The sequence below is a fragment of the Ixodes scapularis genome, unplaced genomic scaffold (genome assembly GCF_016920785.2).
Source record: "Ixodes scapularis isolate PalLabHiFi unplaced genomic scaffold, ASM1692078v2 PGA_scaffold41__6_contigs__length_2269736, whole genome shotgun sequence".
Lineage (NCBI taxonomy): Eukaryota > Metazoa > Arthropoda > Arachnida > Ixodida > Ixodidae > Ixodes > Ixodes scapularis.
In genome coordinates, this window is record NW_024609870.1 from 788,846 (window position 1) to 807,799 (window position 18,954).

Consider the following 18,954-nt stretch of genomic DNA (forward strand, 5'->3'; position numbering starts at 1 on the left):
CTTGAAGTGCTGACGCTAGCGAATGGCCTTGCGGTTGAGGCAATCCGGGGTTCCCAGGGCTCAAGGGCCTGGGGCGGACGCCAACGGGAGGCCTTTCCGTTGTGCTTCTCTGGTGCATTGTTTCCCGTGCTCTCTCCACCGCTCTCCCTGGCACTTTTCTCGCCGCGGTTCCCGCTCGGACTTGCTTCCCCCGACGCGTCTGTCCCAACTTGTTCCCCATGTCCAGTTTCTCCACTCCCCCTCTCCTTTTACGTCTTCTCCCCTTCCCCCCCTCCACCGGGCCGTCACTTTTTGCGCCATTTGAAGCGGCCTGCCTGAGTCACGTGTCCTGTACCTTGCCCCCACGAACGTCACAAGGCCACGTGGTTAGACGCGACGTGGCCATGACTTACAAGACGAGACCAATGTTGCCTGACGCAACCAAAGTTTCAGTATCTGCTGATGTTTAAATTAAGATTACACAAATAATATTCCACATTTCACAAATCCGAGAGCTGTTTAGTAGTGCTTTGAGAAATGGAATCCCAAACAAGCCTAAAATTTTTGGAATTGAGCGGAGTTGCCCTTTAAAGTTTATTTTGCGACGTGCTGGTCGCACGAGCATGACGGAGAAACACCCCTGCAGGTGTTGGCACTGGTGGAGTCCGGCCAGCGCCTGGCGGCTCCCGCCGGCTGCCCCGCCTGGGCGTACTTGGTCATGCAACGCTGCTGGGACCTGCAGCCCGACAGGAGGCCCCGCTTCACGAGCCTGGCCGCCCTCTTCGCTTCCCACGCCGGACGCCTCCTCTGCGCCGGATGTACACCCCAACCCTCGGGGGTCGCTGCGTAGGCGCCCTCGACGGACGTTTTCCCCGCCGGTGCGCCGCAGTTGGCGTCGATGAGCGATGAAGCGAGCTCTGCGGGTTCATGGCCCACTCTGGGGTCCTTGCGCAGCACAATGCGAGGATGCAACTATGTTGCTTGCTCGGTATATCCAGTTGTGCCAGTGAGGCAGAACCCATTGATCACCATATACTCCTATGCAACTTGCAAGCGGCTAGTCTGGAGGAACATACTGCCGTGCACGTCTGGTGGGAGCACATACTTATTACGGAGGTCTGGCAAATTCGCTCGCCCTTGGCAGAGGCCGATTTCAAAGTAACCTGCCCACGCAACTGAACCAGACTACGGTTGTGCCGACTGTGCCTACATTAATGCGCTGCTACCCTGCAACCCCTTCAAATATATAATGCTGCATCGTGACCTTCCCCTCAACATTTTAGAATGCCACAAGCATAGGTTTCACTCAACAAGGCAGAGGGTTAAAGCTCACCAGGCAAAAGTGACCCCCACTTGGCTACCACCATGTTGTACAATTTTGACCACTAGACACGTGACCGTACCAAATGCCGAGGCTTTTATGCAAAACTAAGCCGAGATTTGTATCGCAATTGCTGTAAAAAAACTCAATAAACTATTTTTTCGACATCGTTACCCCAGGGATCAGTGTCTAGCTCAAAAAAAAAAACACCAAAATACAGCACCCCGGCTGACAGCATCTAGCGGAGGCACTGCAAAGCTGCCCAAGTTTTTGTCGTAAGAGCACATTTTGGACTTAAAATGAACGAAACATAACTTATCTCGTCGGTAATGTTATAAAACAATAAGGTCACGTGTCTAGTGGTCCAAAATGTGCAATAATGGCGGCGACCAATTGGGGGTCGCTTTCAGCTGCCAGTTTATCACTCCAAGCCCCTCTACCTCATTGGTTTCACTGCATGAACAGTAGTATACATAATAGATGGTGAAAATTTGTTTCGCAGTTAATATAGTCTGTGAATCAGCTGGGCATCAAAAAGAAATGGGTTCCAGCAGGAATGACTAAAGTGATCTTGTCTGTTAGTTTCTCAAAACAAGTGCCAAGTTTGGAGACCGCAACTCTCAGATCCACCTCGATGTTGAGCTGCGACCATCAACGCCACCGCAGAGAAGCCAAGATCACATTTTTTTTAGGCATACGCGAATAGTGGATTTTGGGTTTGAAGTGCAACAAATAGTGGGTTCGGGACAGAGATTTTCCATAGAATGTTGAATAGTTTCTTTCGAGGCTTTTATTACTGTTGCAGCATGCTTAAAGGGAAACTCGGCTAAACTTGTAAAAATTTCAAACTGCCACCTCTAAACTCTGTTGTTTAAGAAATGTAGCCTCAGAATGTCCAATGGCTACATTGGGACAGCAGATAAATTGTGGCATTTGACATAAAATTAAACCTGTGTAGAGGTGCCCAGCTATACTTAATTAAGGGAATTCATAAGTCTTCCTGCTATATGCAAGCGCCTTTTCTTCAATCTCAAATATGAAAAAAAAAAAAAGAAAAAGACAATCACAAACTATGAATGCAGGTTGTCGGTGCATCCCTGTTTAATATCTACTCTTGCATAGTGGCTAGATTAGCATTGGCTATGAACCTCCGGTACTTTACGATAAACTGTGGCCATTTAGCAACTGCCCAAATAGTGCTAAAAGCTGTCGAAGGTTGTCCCGCGCAACAAACGATGGTGTGGTGCTGTGGACCCAACAGTGCAAAGACATGCCCAGAGACTGTGCTGTCAGGCAGAGTGGAGGTGCCACTTAGTGCCAAGTGCCTTTATAAAGAATGCATATCTGTGGCGATTAACAGGCTAAGAAACATATGCCCAATTACCACTCCGTTTCACGTGGGATTTAACTTTGTGATCGAGGCTTCCAATTATGGGAGTTTGAGATCAACGAGGTGCTGGTACGAAAAGTTCTGCCTAGGCACTCCTGCATGTTTCTGTGGCAGTTGTTGGCCCATAGCAATCTTTACGGGGAGAAAAGGCCCGTCTGCTTTCACAGTGTGTGCTATATCGAACCATATTTTCACAAAAATGCCATCTGTGCCAGAATCTCATGCTCAGAATCTAGTGCGCCTTCTGCGCGACACCTGCAGGCATTGCATCGTCTCTTGAGCTCCTTCTGGGCATTGTATGCTGTGCGAGGCAGCACAACTTGAATGCTACCACTCAAACGATCAAGTTGGAAAAAGTTGCTTTGGAATTTGCATGGACATTGTTATAGAATGGACATTTCTGAGGGTCTTTAACGTGCTCCAAGTTGCAGTGCACACCCGTCCATCGATTCCAGTGCCAACAAGCAGGTTTCATGATCACGTCTGGGCTGTTTATTGTCCAAGCAGGTTGCAGATCGAGATATATAAGGAGATCCGGCTGGAGCACCATAGTACTTAGTTTCTGGAAAATTTAACCAGTCTGAGGCTTAGGGGGCTCCGCTTCCAAGGTGCCACACAAACTTTATAACCGAATTGCAAGTCATTTGTTCTTGCCAGAAGTATTTCACCTGCAATGGAACTTCCCACTCGAGATTATGAGGCAAGTGCCAAGAAAAGCTACCAGCAGCCTCCGGTGTGGTAGCTTATCTAGGAATGCTCTGCATGCTGTGCTCCGCACGTTAAGGACTCAAAATCTCAACTTGCAGCCTTAAGCTTACAAAGGTCCATCCGCTGCGCAATCTGAAGTGCAATTCAGACACTTTTGTTTTGTCTTACATGTGCCCCACCATTTTAAAATGTGCATTTATTGATGAAATGTTAATTTGTATGCCTTTTGTTACATTGTTGTACATTGTTACCTTGTTGCCCGATACCAGCATACCTCCATGCAAACATGTTTGCATAGGGGTACGAGGTCATGAGATACTCTAAACGACTTTATTTTTGGCAAGCTTTCAAAATGCGGGTTTCGGAACATTTTGCGGACACTAAAGTCTGCACTTGGGAGCAGTGCTGTGTGTTTGTTACCCACTTCCACTTTTATGCAATATTCTTAAAATCGTAAAGACTTGGTCCTTGCAAAAAGGAAGTCGTTTACAGTATGTGTCAAGTGAACATTTGTTTTTAGATGAAAGAAGTCCCATAATACCTCCAATTAATGGGACAAGTGTGTACTGCCGCTGCACATTGCGGTATCAGGGTTTGCATTGTTACAGGTTTTATGGGTTACATAAATAAAACTGAATTTGTTAGACATCTGTAGTGTGGCAATAGCTCGCTCATCGTGCAAGACGAGCAAAACTTTGGGGCGGTTTCCCGAGGAGCGGTCCTCGGTGCCCCCTAGAATCTGGGCATGCAAAACAATGAGTACACGCAGTGGAGAAGCTTCACAGTATTATTTTATCTAAATTTCACCTCTCGAGGCCCAATTGTACAGATGTGTCGCATTTGAAACCATCACCTTTAGGCACATCAAGTACAGCAGCATGTTTCTGCTCAAGGAAATAATTTTCCGAGTCCTTATATACAATCCTATCAAATGGTGCACTCTGTCTCTGTTATGTACACTCCATGAGGGACAGAGGACAGTTAAAATGAAACCAAAATTGACGATGGGCACAACCAGGCCTAGAATCGTCCACCAGAACTTGGGATTGGACGTTCCGAGGAAATGTCCCCGGAAGGGCTAGAATAGTGTTCCTAGCCAACTGGTCAAGCATGTTCAAACGGTCAACAAGGCCTGGACAAAACACCCCATCTCTGCAGTCGGTGGGTGCTGCTGGGATGGGTCTCGCCAACCGACACCAGCCTGGCGAGAATGGCGCAACAAGGGTCCTCGCACAACGCGCGGCTCCGGAACTGTATGTTTCCTAACCGCAAGCATTGAGGCCCGTTCACGCAGCAACATTTGCTTACGTTGCGTGTCACCGAGACATCACTGCCTCGAATGTCGCCTGCGAAGCTACTCCTCGAGTTGCTGGCACGGTTTGGATGCAAGTATACCTAAGGTACTGCGTGAATGGGTCCCCACTGCTTACGTCCTGGGAGGGGCTGCAACAAAGCACAGACGGACAAGGCGTGCCGTACGACCCAATTTCAAGCACTGCAACATCATTCGGCCTCAACAGTCGTTGTGGTGATGCCAAGCAGCCACGAGCGATGGAGGCCTTCAAATTCAGTCCAGAGGAAAACAAATCTGCCAGCATCTTCATTGTCAAACACACTAGCCGGAACATAAACGTAGCGCACAAGATATTCAACGAGCTCGACACGATAGAATGCAAGTTCTATAGTGTCAATCTTGGCCATATAACGACCCCTTCCGAAATTTGTTGCGAGCTCCCGACAGTGAAAGTGCCAAATGTCTGTCCCAAATGAGGGGAGCTGCAAGGCCCAAAAGATTTGCTTTTGGACAGACCCGCTCACCAGTGCTTTGCGCCGGAAAACTTAATGGAAGGTCGATGAAGTAGCTGTCCTCAGTTCGAAAGAACAGGTATTGTCTTCATTTCCATGTCCTAGTCGGAAAGTGAGCACCTCGCACGTAGTAGAGTGCAAAGACATGGCTTTGAAAACGGTTGGTAGAAAGGCCAAGTGCATGTGCCAGACTCTTGAGGTGGAGCTATGCTCGCATGAATTTCATTGTCAAACTTCTTATTGCACTATCATTTCCCGAATTTCAAGGTAACGTATGGCTCCAAGAGGGACGCTAACGTGTTCAGATTTGTGAATCGGATTAATCTATACCTAGCATAAGTCCTTTAAAGGCTGTGAGAGCAACCTTGGAAAGATCTTGTAGCAAGGAAGCACACCGAGACGTCCTTCCCGAGCTACGGCGTCGCACTCGTAGCTTTCGCGGCCTGCCGAAAAAGGTACAGATATCTTTGTGGACATAACTTAGGCAAGTTGATCTTCACAGGATGAGCAAATTTTTATACTGCAGATACTTAGTGAATTACTCGATAGAAATTTAATTTTGTTACAAGATGCTCTTGGCCACATCCATACTCTACATATTATTGGACAATCTACAGCCAAAAAAGGAAGACAAACTAGCCCCTACAAACCAAGAAACAATCACCATTTGTTTTCCCAGATATAACCCAATCATTACATATGCACATCCCAAAGAGAAAGTATTCGGACGATCCTTAAATCAATGCAGGAAAAGTCTTTTCTTAGCACCAGAGCCATTTGGGTATAGCTGCCGATACACCGAAAGTCAATAAAAAAAGAATGGCATGTAGAGCACAAACGTCAAACATGTCTCGGTTGGCCAAAGAAAAACGAGTCAACAAACAAAAAAGACAACAAAAAAGGAGGTAAAATAGCATCATTCTTCGTGCACCACTTCCGTAAGACAACAGTGTGCCAAGGATGCTGCAGCGCTCTTCCACTGGCTTCAAGGTGAATAGACGACGACAGTCGGGGAACCACTCTTGTCCTTTTCAAGGATGAGGAAATGCCATTGACACTTCGAGGTCCACGTCACGTCGGCACAGATGTAATGAGAAAAGGGCTAACCAGGAGTGAAAATGAAATAAAAAAATTTGCCCATGGGGTCGGTGACAGTCTGAATGACAATGAAAAAAAAGTCTAAAACATGACCGTTTTAGTTGGTCAGCCCCAGAGTTCCCCGGAAGTACTTCCTTTTTTTTCTAGAGGCAGAAATAGATTGCGATGCTTTCTGCGGAGACCATGTTATAACTTCCGGAGGTCGAGAACAAACACCTGTAAAGAAAACACAAGAAACTTACTCCTGGGCTCGAGATAACAGAATTTAACAATACTCCTAGAAAAAGCAGACTATGCTTAAAAATGTTGCTCACAATATTAAAGAGGGTCTAAAACAAACTTTGTGCGTTTACCACAAAAATCTGAGCAAGCACCCTGCCCGTGCAAAATTTTAAAACTAACTAAACAATCAACAAATTTCACAGTTATCGTTGGCCCCGCAAGAGCAGCGCTGTGCCATGTTTTCATTGCTTGCTCTCTGCACACGATCGCGCAGTGAAGTGCGGTCGGAGCAGTCCAACGAGCGCTCCGCGCTTTCGGATGAATGGTGCAAAAGACTGGCAAATAATGCTACTGTCGAGTGGGCCACGCTGGGCTGCGTCGATTAACTCACTAGAGCTGTTCCCGCGCTGACCAAGTTCCCCTCGGGTTTTTGCATTTTGCTTCGTCGGACAGATGAAATGTTCCCCATTGCCGAGTGCATTTCCACCAAAAATTGCCCTCGTGCGTGACGGAGAGCTTGGGCAGCAGCATGGCGTGTTGGCTATCGCGAGACGTCGGTCTACCAGTTTCCGAACTCCATCGCTTGTCCGCCGTATCTTACACTTGTTCAGTTTTGCGGTAAGGACTTTACTACAAAACGAGAGGCACTAAAGTGCACCCTGGTTGTAGCCGGCTCATGCGGTCATTGTAGCAATCGTCCCACAACTGCATGTCGTAGAAGGCCTGCACATGATGTCGCTGCTAGCGGACCCAGGTGGCAAACACGATTCGCCGAGAGTTGCCGCAAGGTGCCGTCTGTCCTTGTAAGGCAATCCACAAGTTTCAATTCGGTATAAACTAGGAAAAGAGTTTAATGGCTTCTATGTAGAAATTTTATCCCGTAATTATACATTGCCGGGAATTATAAGACTGTAGACATACGACCGGGTTTTTGCCGACCAGACGAAGGAGGCACTCACCGAACCGTCCGACGCACTGGCCCCCACTTTGTCCCCCCTGAGGTTCCAGCAAACTTCGAAAATGCCGCCGGTGCCCTTGTAGCTGTGGATCAGGTTCCCGCTCTGGAAAGATCCCTTTTTTTACCCCCCCATTCCTGCCTCCCGACAGGTGGACAGAAACCGCCCCGAAAGAAAACATTTTCCTACCACCGCCCGCCAAGCATGCAACCACACATCGCTAAGCACCGCGACTCCATCTGGCACATTAGGGCGCCCCGTGAATTAACCGTGGCACCAACGGACCGTTGTTTAATCGCCCATCGACACCGTAGCTAACTCTGGTTCACAAATGCCTCTCTTGTTGGCAAAAGTGTTGGATGTTTGCGGGTGCCACGCCTCAATTCCCCCACCCCCAATGAATGGCTAGGATCCATGTCTAAGCCATTCACCAACGTATATGCCCCCAAGTATGCGCATTACAGTTTACAAGCTCCGTAGGCCTCTGCACTGTCTCGTCAAGACTAGGGCCAGTCAGTGTGGTCATCTCTCTCGGCGGCTATAAGAGCTGTGAGAGGAATTTTCTGGTCGCGTGAACTGGCTTCGTGGGGACATTTACTGTTTTCTGTCGTCGAGTCTAGCGTCGCTTTTACAACGCTGCGGCCCAGCAATGCCGCGACGACACGTGGCTTCGTCTTGCGTCTAATTTGCACGCGCGCTCGTGCGAGGGAGATGCCAAACGAAGTAGCGCAAGTAGCTTTGACTTGCGCTCTGGAAACCATGCCAAGCTTGACCATACAGCGCAGAATATCTGATGCCAAAACAGGCAAACGGCTGGCGTAGTTCCGTCCTCGTTGCGATCATTAAACTCTGCACGCAGAAAGAGGGCGAAGATGCTTCAAATGAGAGTGAACTCTAGGAATGGCAGATCAAGCTGGGGCATGTTAGGACAGAGTTAAAGGCTCATAAAATCTCTCCTTTTTGGGGAGAGATGAATATCTTCCGAGACCTCACCTGTGTGGACCAGATGTGGACGCACTTGTCGAAGGACCCGCTGGCCAGGAACTTCCCGTCGGGGCTGAAGGCCACACTGTACACGGGCTCCGTGTGCTTGGTCAGCGTGTACAGGCACACGCCCCGCTCCACCTCCCAGAGCCGCACCGTCGAGTCAAACGACGCGCTGCATGGTCCGTCACACCCGCCTTAGCTCGCAGTTGGCAGTACCCGAATACGGCAAAGTGCACATTGCCAGACCAATCGTCCAAACACAAAATGGGCCTGGAGCGTTACCAAAAAAACATTGCACGCATTCCTCCGGTGCCTACCAAATTTCTTTTCTTCGACTGTTGGCATTTGGCATCTTTGCCTGCCAAATTGAAGTGTCGCCTCATGCGACTCCTCCTGAAAACTGAAGCGCAGGGTTCCCTTCACCACCCACCAACAGAGAAAATGTTTCACAACTTGCAAAATGATGCCTGCATAGATTTCTCCCAAAACACGTCCGATCCGACCTACGGATGCCAAGTAATTCCTAGCTTTTTATTTTGCTTCCTTTCTAGTTTCCTTCATTTCGATCAGGCTACGAGCATTCTTTAGGAAAGTTTTTTCCTGCGTGTTTGACACATCAAGACTCACTGCCAAGGTGAGCCTTGATGGTGTGTGGGGTGCGTGCGAGAGATTTTTGCTGGATGGTTAGACTTCCGTCCCGAAACGAGTACACCCCGGCGGCTGGCCTCCTGGCCCGAAAACTACCCCAGGATAATTCATCCGGAACTGGACTGTCGGACAGCCAAGGCTTTGAGGGAAGTCCGCCGGCGATCACCTACTCCAAGGCAACGCGAGTCAAAAACTGTCTACCTGAAAGTGTTTCTTTTTAATTCTTTTCATCTGTATCTTTTATTTCTCTTCTTTTTTGTACAAATATGTCTGTTTATTGGTTTCATTCTTTAGCCTCATCTCTCTTGATTTTGTGCACAATCACAGTCCACTGTGACACTCAGCTATGTAGAAACAAGGCTGTGGCACCTCCAGTCCCTCTCTTCCTCGCCTCCCCTTTATTTGGTGGCGCCAACTCTAAATGATTTTTGCCAAGATTTGTTCGATGCACAACACCGAGCAGCGAGAAATAAAAACTTGCATGAAAATCAACTTTGTTCTGGGAATCAAGTCGGTAGACAAAGATTATGCGTCCTGAGCTGCCTCGGGTGTTGAAAATCTTGACAAACAATTAAACGTGCTGTCCGTGCCTGTCCATCTAGAAAAAGATTTTACCCCGCACCAATGCACTCGCCTTGGGTAGGGCCCGGACATTTATGGGAAATTACCATTTTTGTGGATGCAATGTTTCGCAAATTTTACGGAGATTTCGGGAATGTTGCAAAAGCATAAAACTAAGCAATTTGCATCGATCTGCCATGTATTCATTACTAGGGGGCAATATATCGAAAGTTTTACCAATATCTTTCTCTTTGCGAAAAGTCCCCATGGAGATAAAGTTGTTGATAGTGTTCGGGAGCGTTTGTGAGCTCGGAAGACAATGCGTTTCCCAATTTTGTCCGTAGGATTCGTTTATTCTGGTACAGAGGGGACGGTGTCTTGGGATTTACGCGAAGCGCCGAGGTCAATTTCTGCGACATTGGGTCGTACAACTTCACTATGGGTTGTTCCCTACGAGTCATGTCACTATGTATAATGAGTCTAGAGGCCCTAACTTTCCACATTTCCCCAAAAAATAACAGAATTAAATTTCTTTTCCGGAAATGCAAATAAAAAAAATTGCTTTTGTAGCTTCCAAAAGGTGGCATTACACGTGCTCAAATCGAAAGATTAAGTGAAAGGTGACAGAAAAGTAGTACTTTCGTATTAGTTAATGGCAAAAGGGTTTCTATTTCCTCATCATTTTTTACTCTTGAAGAAATTTAATTTTCTATTCAAATATTCTAAGATCATCAATTAAAAAAGAATGGCTAGGTGACCAGCTGCAACCCAAATCAAAGGGCTCAGCCGTAGCCAGAGTCATCTATCCATCGAACGTTTGCGCAACAAAACGCAACAGAAAGTGCGCCATTTTTCTGTTTGCATTGTTTTCCGATTGGCAAAGAATTCGCATGGGAATACAAGCAAGTGCAACTTTTACCAAGATGGAGGAGCCCTTTTTTGCCGAGCACATAGAGAGCAACCGTCATCGTAAGAATGCCCAAACAGGAAGCCTTTCCAAGCAAAAAAGCGACGAAGAACCATCAAAACAAGTCGACTGCAAACGCTGGAATCTGCAATGACCACTGGCGAAGCCAGGCACGACACTGTACTCAAATCCCTGAATGCGTTGATATCTGCGAATATTCCCCTAGAGAAGGTGGACAATCCCAAATTGATAACGCTTCTACAAATACACGTTCGGAACGACGGACGACTTCCAGAATTGTCAGTCATTACTGATGAAACCACCGATGACCGATCAAAATAGGTTGCGAACGTGTTGTTCGGCCAGTCAGCCAGAAGCGCGAGTGCTTCACTACAACCTGTACTCGTGGAAGTTAAATTCGTGGATGAAGTCCTCCGTTTTGTCTTATTCTGTCAGAGCAAGAAACTCTTGATCACCATCTAAACGTCTTTATTGCCCAGTATTATCGGTTGGCAAAAGGGGGGGGTAGGGGGTCCTTGGGCCTTAGTGAGGCTTGCTGGGGTACCCTGGGACAAAAAAGTTCGAGAACCTCTGCTCTAGGACGTTCTAGTCAAATGTAGAACTGGGTTGGTGGGGTTGAAACCCCATGAAGGCACGTAATATAGGGTGATTATGTAATCACGTTGTCTACAGTAACTACGTGATTGCGCGACTCCTTCCGCCATTGCTGCGACGGAGCTTTCGTGGCAACACGAGCAGCTCGGCCCCACTAGCGCAGGGGTGGGACGTCGGACTACGGCGGGAGGTCCATGGCTCAATTCCCCCCAGGGGACAAAGTGTTCCTTGTAAAGACACCTAGGCTCATAAAAACCAGCCAGAATGCATTCCAGGGCTCATAAATTAGCCCTGAAACGCGTTCTATCTGTTTCCCGACTCGTCAATGTTTGATGACATATTCCAACCGGCAGCCAACGAGGGGATTGGCTCCTGCCCAACCTCACCTGGCAAGGATGAGACTCATGTTGGGGTTGTTGGTGCCCGGTCCCGTGGGGCTCCACTTGATGGTGTAGATCTCCTTGTTGTGCGCCTGCAGGTCGTGCACGCAGGCATCCTGCTTCATGCTCCAGATCTGCACGGGGAGAAGCACACGTCCTACAACACGCCACCACCGAGCTCCTCCGTTCACCCACGCCGGCCCAGCAGCAAACGCGCCTTTTGAGACGCTCGCCAATACGGCAAAGGCACAAATGATGGAGTTGCTTCTCAGACGGGTTGTGCCGCAACTAGAAGGTGTCTGCTATCAGCAAGGTCGTTTGTGGTCCCACAAGCCAACGTAGGAGAGGCGTTGTAGCCACCATCCCAGCAGAGAAGGACCTTCCTTTTCCGGATGCCAAGCACATCAGTTGCATTTGAGGCACTGTAGAGACGCCTCGGTACTTCTACCCCACAACACATTCTGCCATCCTTTTGAGGACAGACGAAATAGGATGCTACATGCACCAAGTAGTCGGAGATATTTCCCACCAGCCATAACGTCTGGGAAAAGCATGCATTTCCCCTCTGAGGCCGGCTGATGTTACAATTCGTTCGTTACAGTTTTGAGGAGTACCTACTTACAATTTAAAAAGAAAATGTAGACATCGCAACAGGTGCAGTACAGCGCGAGTGTGCCGCGAAAAGTCCTCAGGTGTCAGCTAGCGTTAATAGCAGCTTCAGTTGCCAGAGTTGTGACACTATGCAAATAGACCTAGATGCAAAACATATCAAGCACCAGTAGTGATCTCCATTTTGGGCTTGAAAGGTTGCCGTGGTAACGGTGACAACGCTAACGTTAAATAAGCCACACCACACTTCGTGAGTGTGGCTTATTTAACCTCTCCACACAAAAGAGGTAATCGACCTCGTAGGTGTGACGTCCCCGCTTCAAAAAACCATTGCTAGGGGCATTGCTATGAACGAGTTCATGGGACTGGATTTCAATCCAAAAGGACCATCGGCCAAACAAAGTTGGGGCTCCAATCCGCACTGCGGTATCACCTGCAACGATTGACCTGCTACGTTTTAGAGCGCAGCTCTTAGGGGCCCGTTCCCGGCTTGAGCGGCGTCGCCGTCGGCGTAACCAAGGTCATCCCAAGGTCACTTGACCCCCAAGGTCATCCCAAGGTCACGTGACCCCTCCCGAAGGGTCATCGGGGTCACGTGACCTTGGGGAGTCACGTGACCCCCAAGTCCCCAGGGTCACGTGACCCCAGAGGTGACACCCCAAGTCACGTGACCCCCGATGACGTCATCAGTGACGTCACTGATTACGTCACCGGCATCCGCATCGTCATCATCACTGATGACGTCACCGGAATCCGCATCGTCATTGTCATCATCACTGATGACGTCACCGGCATCCGCATCGTCATCGTCATCATCACTGATGACGTCACCGGCATCCGCATTGTCATCGTCATCATCGCTGATGACGTCATCAGTGACGTCACTGATGACGTCACCAGCATCCGCATCGTCATCATCGATGATGACGTCATCAGTGACGTCACTGATGACGTCACCGGCATCCACATCGTCATCGTCATCATCACTGATGACGTCACCGGCATCCGCATCGTCATCGTCATCAGTGACGTCACTGATGACGTCACCGGCATCCGCATCGTCATCGTCATCATCACTGATGACGTCACCGGCATCTGCATCGTCATCGTCATCATCACTGATGACGTTATCAGTGACGTCACTTATGACGTCACCGGCATCCGCATCGTCATCGTCATCATCACTGATGACGTCACCGGCATCCGCATCGTCATCATCGCTGATGACGTCATCAGTGACGTCACTGATGACGTCACCGGCATCGTCATTGTCATCATCACTGATGACGTCATCGGTATCCGCATCGTCATCGTTACTGATGACGTCATCGGCATCGGCATCGTCACGTGACCCCCCCCCCCCCCCAAGGTCACTTGACTCCCCCCCCCCAGTACCCTTCCCTCCTCCTCCTCAAGAGCTGCGCTCTAATTCGGCGTTACAGGGAGTTGTAAACGGCTTTCACTTTTTTTAATGTATTCACAAGCCGCTTAATTCAAACTTTCGTATTTATTTGAATATAAGTTGACCTTTTTTTTTCCAGAAATGTCAAAAATTAAGGGTCAACCTATAATCGTGACCAAAGAATTTCGACCTACACTCGCGACCAAATTTTGCGACCCTAGCGAGGGCTGGGAGCTATTGAATCACCGAGCCGGCGTCGTCGAAGAGCCGCGCCGCTTCTTGTATCAAAAAGCTTTTGGTGCACGAAAACGAAAACAACCGAAACAGACATCCAAACTCTCCCGACCGCTGGAGGTTCTCAGGGATCCGATCTTGGTCAAAGTGAGAGCCTTCTCGGCTGCTTGTATGACTTTTTCGATCCGTTTGAGAGTTCCCAATCGCGCAATATTATGCCGAGAATGTTTCACCACTGTGCAGTAGTGAGAGAGGTCTCTCCAATGTGCTTGTGTATGGCAGTGGAAGAAGTTGAGATTTGAAAACCAAGCGCGAGTCGTCAATGGCTTCCAACGCGAAATGTCACTTTTTGTTTTTGCGGCCCCGTTGAGTGCGCTTCTTTCCGCGCACCGGTGCACTGCAGAAAGGCAACAACAGTGGAGCATGCTTCCACGGGTGTGGCTTTTCCGCAGTGCACCGGCGCTTGATGAGAAGCAGACTCAACGGGGCTCAAGAAGGGCACGATCAGCTATGAAAACGGGTACAACGCGGAAATTTCCATAGCAACTTGCGCGGACGCTGCGTCGTGGCAGCATGGCATAGGTCCACGTAACAGCATTCGCGTAGGTTGCTATGAGAACTGCTGCGCGGCAACCGTTTTCATTGCTCGTGTGTCCCCCCAATAATTGTCCGTACTAGAACTTCTTGGCATGATGAATCAACTTAATTTTGTTTTGAGAGATAAATAACTATTTCTGTAACGGCTAACATTTAAGACTGCTTATGTGTAGCAAGGCCAGAGCAGTATAGTCCCGCGAGAGAAATGTTTTCAAGTAATGTTTCTACATGTATTACAGCTTATGACAACGTATAGGATGACGTCTTGGAGATCGACGCCAAGTACGGCATCTAGAACAACCTCTCACATGACTCTGAGGATGACCTCTAGGACGACGTCGAGAATGACGCCTAGAGGACGACCTCAAGGATGACACTTAGAGGACGATGTCTAGGACAACCTCAAGGACGACACTAAGGACGTCGTCGTCCTTGAGCATACAAATGAGTGGCGCGTGCTTCATGACATATTCTTATGGCCATCTATTTTACAAATGCTTCATGAGTGGCATACCTGCTTATGATCAGTAGGCCTATGTAGAGAAAAGCATCAAATATATTTTTTGTATGTGCCCCATTCATACAGCAAATCTTAATTTTATCTTGAATTATCTTTAGATGAATTTTTCATAATTCGCACTTCCAATAATTCAAACAAAATTTGTATTTAGAAAACACAATGCATACAATAAATTATTTCCTTTTTTAGAGAACAATTTCTAACCTCGAGTTGAGACCCCACGCATTTGTCTGTAACAACGGCCCTAGCAACGGTTTGTTTGAAGCTGAGCACTATGTTGCGACATCGTCACTTACGGGGTCAACGAGTAAAAGCCAAGTAAAAGATTGGTCGGCACTGCGGCACGGACATATCTAAGGAACGCATCGCTCACGGTACGCTTAACGCATCACCAATTTCAACTTGGCGCTCAACACGCTAAGGTGGCGAAAAACCCGTCCAAATGCACCTTGGACCATCGACAGCGCTGCTATGAAAACCGAGCCTAATGCTTCGCTAACGCATACGACCGATTACGGCAGGGACCTCCAGCGGCCTAAGTGGCTCAGACTCACCTTGAGCGTCATGTCGTCTGAACAGGAGGCCAGCAACACACCCTGGGGGTCCCACTTGATGGCATTCACCTCATTCTGGGCCCCAGAAGGAACATTGTTAGGCTCTCCCCACACGCCCCTTGTCAAATGCCCCCGCCTGGGGTTTCTCATCAAATTTCTCCCAAAGAAAGTGTCAATTTATTAATTAATTAATGTAGCACATTGAATGCGACAAAAGTGCCGTGCAACCCACTTCTAGCCCATCGGGTCGTCATTCCAAGGCGAGTGAACGGGCGACTGAATAGTGTAGTAATTCACAAGTGCTGCCCTTTGGCAGCTCTTAATGATTTGAGGCAAAGCGATCTACGCGCCCATATACTAATATTAACGCGACTGCTCGCAAATCTGAAAAACAGGGTGTGCAAATATTGGTTTGAATCAAACAGCACAGTGTCATTCCTAGCTTACACTGATAAAGGAACCGACTGTCGGCCTCTTTTACATTCGAAGCGCTCTGTACATTCCTAGAAAAGGGCCTCGATGCGGGTTAATTAAAGGGACAATGAAGGCAATTTCGGACATCTTTTTGGCGATGGAACTGGATTCCAGGCACGTCTCGGGCCACGTTGCCAAAATTTCAGTTGAAAACGGCGCTTGTGTGCCGCACAAATCAATTAAACAGTTGCGGTAATAATCATATGGGATCGACTGGGGTGACGCCCCGAGAGTTGCGGCAGGAGCAGGGAGAAGCGGAGCTCACGTGACCGATGCGGGGCCAAGAAGCGCGACTTCACAAGAGACGTGTCAGCGATTGGTCGAAACGAGAGACGTGCCTTCGGTCACGTTTTGGTTCGTAATTTTTAGGAATACTGTTCCAATTTCCGCTTGAATGATTATGAAAAGCTTTATTTAGGGTTACTAAACCCTAAATAAAGCAGCATAACTGTTGTCTTTTTTTCTTTGCTACGCTGGACGCGAAATGGCCAACGAGCAACTATGGGCAAACAAAATAAAATAAAAAAAAAAAGAACATGGTACTCGAAGGATTCTGCAAAATGGTAGTCATGCCAAATTTGTGGCTGTAGATGACTGTTCTAACTGTCGACTGAAGACCAGTATTCGCTCGAACGACGCTAGTTTTCACGTCTGGGTTGCTGTTTGCGTTCTTTGACGACGAAAAGAGTACGTCAGACTTTGGTGAAAACCAAAAATGGTGCTCTTTATTTTCTCCTTCTTGGGGAGTGCCCCCGCGGAAGAACCAGTTCTGGGAAAAGCCGGATCACTGCCGCGTTCCCCTAAGCATCTCCCCCGCGTCCCCGTCCTTCGGCATGCGGGCCGCTCTTTACCGGCTGGGCGGTCTCTGTCGGGTGATGGCGGAGGCCACCACACACATACTCCCGTTCCGTTTGTGCTGGGTCACTGAACGAAGCTCAAACTCTCTCGCGAGAGCGGCATTGCCGTCCATGTTGACAGATTCGAAGAAATGATCGTGCCACCGCGCCGCTATAACCCACCGCGGTAACCAGAGTCTCAATCTCCTAAATACTACCGATACCGACTATTCAGACTCGACGTCACTCCCTACGTCACCTCCGTTTTCGGAGACCCAGAAACGAGAATGGAGATTGTTCAGTTTCGGTTTCTTTACTTCTTTCGTAGGCACAGAAATATGCGTCACAAATGTCTACAAAAAGTTAGGCAGCATGCTATGTTCCCAAGAAGCATAAAAACATCATTTAGAAAAATTAAATAAAATCGTCTTCATTGTCCCTTTAACCAGCAGGCATCGCTATCAAATGAAGAAGACGAGCCCGAAAATCGGTGCGAGAGAGAGGGGCAAAACTAGGCTCGGTCCACGCTACCGAGGGCTCCACTTTCCCCAAGTTTTTCTCTTCTCCACTCTGCAAGCGGCAACGGGCCGAGCTGTGGCGCAGTCTCAATTGGCGATTAAGATGCTCCATAATCGAAAGAAAGGCTCAATTCTTTTAGGTGCCCACGTCCGAGAAGTTTTTTTTTTTCTAACTGAGGAGCTCAATCCGGTCGCCTAGCAAGCAGCCGGCCGTGGGCATACCGTGTGTCCTGTGAAGGTCTTGACCGGCTTGTCCGAGCCCAGCTTGCAGACGTGGATGCACTGGTCCGTGGAGCAGGAGGCAAAGCTCGTGTTGCTCTGCCAGTCCACGTCCAGGGCTGGCGCCGTGTGGAAGGCAAACTGCTGCGTGCACTGGCCCGTGCTGGCGTCCCAAATGATGGTCGTCTGGAGGAGGGAGAAAACGCTGCCTCTTCAAAAGTGGTCCCTCCCACTCCGGGTCCGGCCAGATGCCCCGACCAGAGGACCCTCGGGCTTGCTCTTTTGCCGCAACGCCCAACCGTCGAGATGGCAACATTCGTGCCGTCTGTTGCCACTTGGGAAGCACTTTCAATGCACGGGCAGTATGGACGCTAAAACAGACTGGTAGGAGACAGCCTCGAAAGTGGTCCTGACATGGACTACGTCCCAATCCTGGCTGTCGGTTCTAGAAATTGCGCCAAAAAGTATGAGCCAACGCCAGTGTCGCTGTCCTTGCGATGTCCAAAACTCCCGGCTGCTGGAGCTTCCCAGGGGTCTGATTTTAGTCTACTTAAAGGCAACCGGACACATTCCAACAGTCAGTACGGCGCTCTCGGCTTTCCTTGCCAGCGTGCAGATTCTGGAGCCGAGAAATCTCCTTCCGCAGTTAAAAGCAGGTTCTGCTACAAGCGGGTTCAGCTCATTTTGATTTCTGGGCTGTAACGCAAAAGCTTGCTTTGCAGCATGGTTTAGGGAAGACGACACCTCTATCGAGATTGCCAACATTATACTAAATGTTCTGGAGTTTATTTTTGGTGAAATTCAACTCATTCTTTATCACAAATTTGGTGTGTATGGGAGTTTGCCTCAGTTAAATATGCAATTTAGTGGACTTCTGCATTCAATGCCAAAATCTTTAAACTTCACCCATAACATCGCCAATTCACCAACTTGAGAAAAAATAATCCACAAATACGATACTGACGAGACCGGTTATAACAAAGTCAACAGAAATCGGAAATCACTTCGCTATATCTGCCTCCTCATTATATCTAACTCCAAAAAAGTAACGTGCAGAAAAAAAAAGAAAGGTAACACAGGTTATCTTGGGCACATGTTTATTGTGCCTGCAGAAAGCGGTCGAGGCTTCCCTGCATGCAATCTCTGCTAGATCAGAGCTGCCTCTTGCCAACTGCGAGAAGCTCCTGCCGAGAGAAGACCTCGTGAGCTACGTAAGGACAGCTGCGACGGCCACACCGGCGGAGGAAGGCATTCTTTACAATTATGAGCACTTCGTCGAGGATAGCAGTTCTTTCAAGGAGATCGCCTTTGTCTTCCCCATCAAGGTGCTGGGACTTGCCACTGTTGAGTGGCAATCATTCGACAAATTGGTGGATGAGCGAAGCTGAACTTTCACGCAGAGAGCGACCACAC

The 18,954-nt window shown here is 48.5% G+C and overlaps 2 protein-coding genes across 3 annotated transcripts in view; one reads left to right on the forward strand and one right to left on the reverse strand.

Annotated features, from left to right (window-relative positions):
* The window catches only part of LOC8035106 (tyrosine-protein kinase HTK16), an 80,722-nt gene extending 76,678 nt beyond the window's left edge, over positions 1–4,044 (forward strand). The window contains exon 17 of the mRNA XM_029989628.3: positions 626–4,044. Coding sequence (XP_029845488.2) covers positions 626–829 — 204 coding nt within the window. The 3' untranslated portion in view covers positions 830–4,044. The remainder of the gene's footprint in view (positions 1–625) is intronic.
* Positions 4,045–4,167: 123 nt separating this feature from the next.
* The window catches only part of LOC8035108 (F-box-like/WD repeat-containing protein TBL1XR1), a 43,003-nt gene continuing 28,216 nt past the window's right edge, over positions 4,168–18,954 (reverse strand). For both annotated transcript variants that reach the window (XM_029989629.3, XM_029989631.4), the window contains exons 9-14: positions 17,545–17,727; positions 15,495–15,569; positions 11,585–11,712; positions 8,474–8,639; positions 7,484–7,585; positions 4,168–6,518 (exon numbers count right to left, since the gene is read on the reverse strand). In XM_029989629.3, the coding sequence (XP_029845489.1) occupies positions 6,489–6,518; positions 7,484–7,585; positions 8,474–8,639; positions 11,585–11,712; positions 15,495–15,569; positions 17,545–17,727 (684 nt within the window). In that variant the 3' untranslated portion in view covers positions 4,168–6,488. The remainder of the gene's footprint in view (positions 6,519–7,483; positions 7,586–8,473; positions 8,640–11,584; positions 11,713–15,494; positions 15,570–17,544; positions 17,728–18,954) is intronic.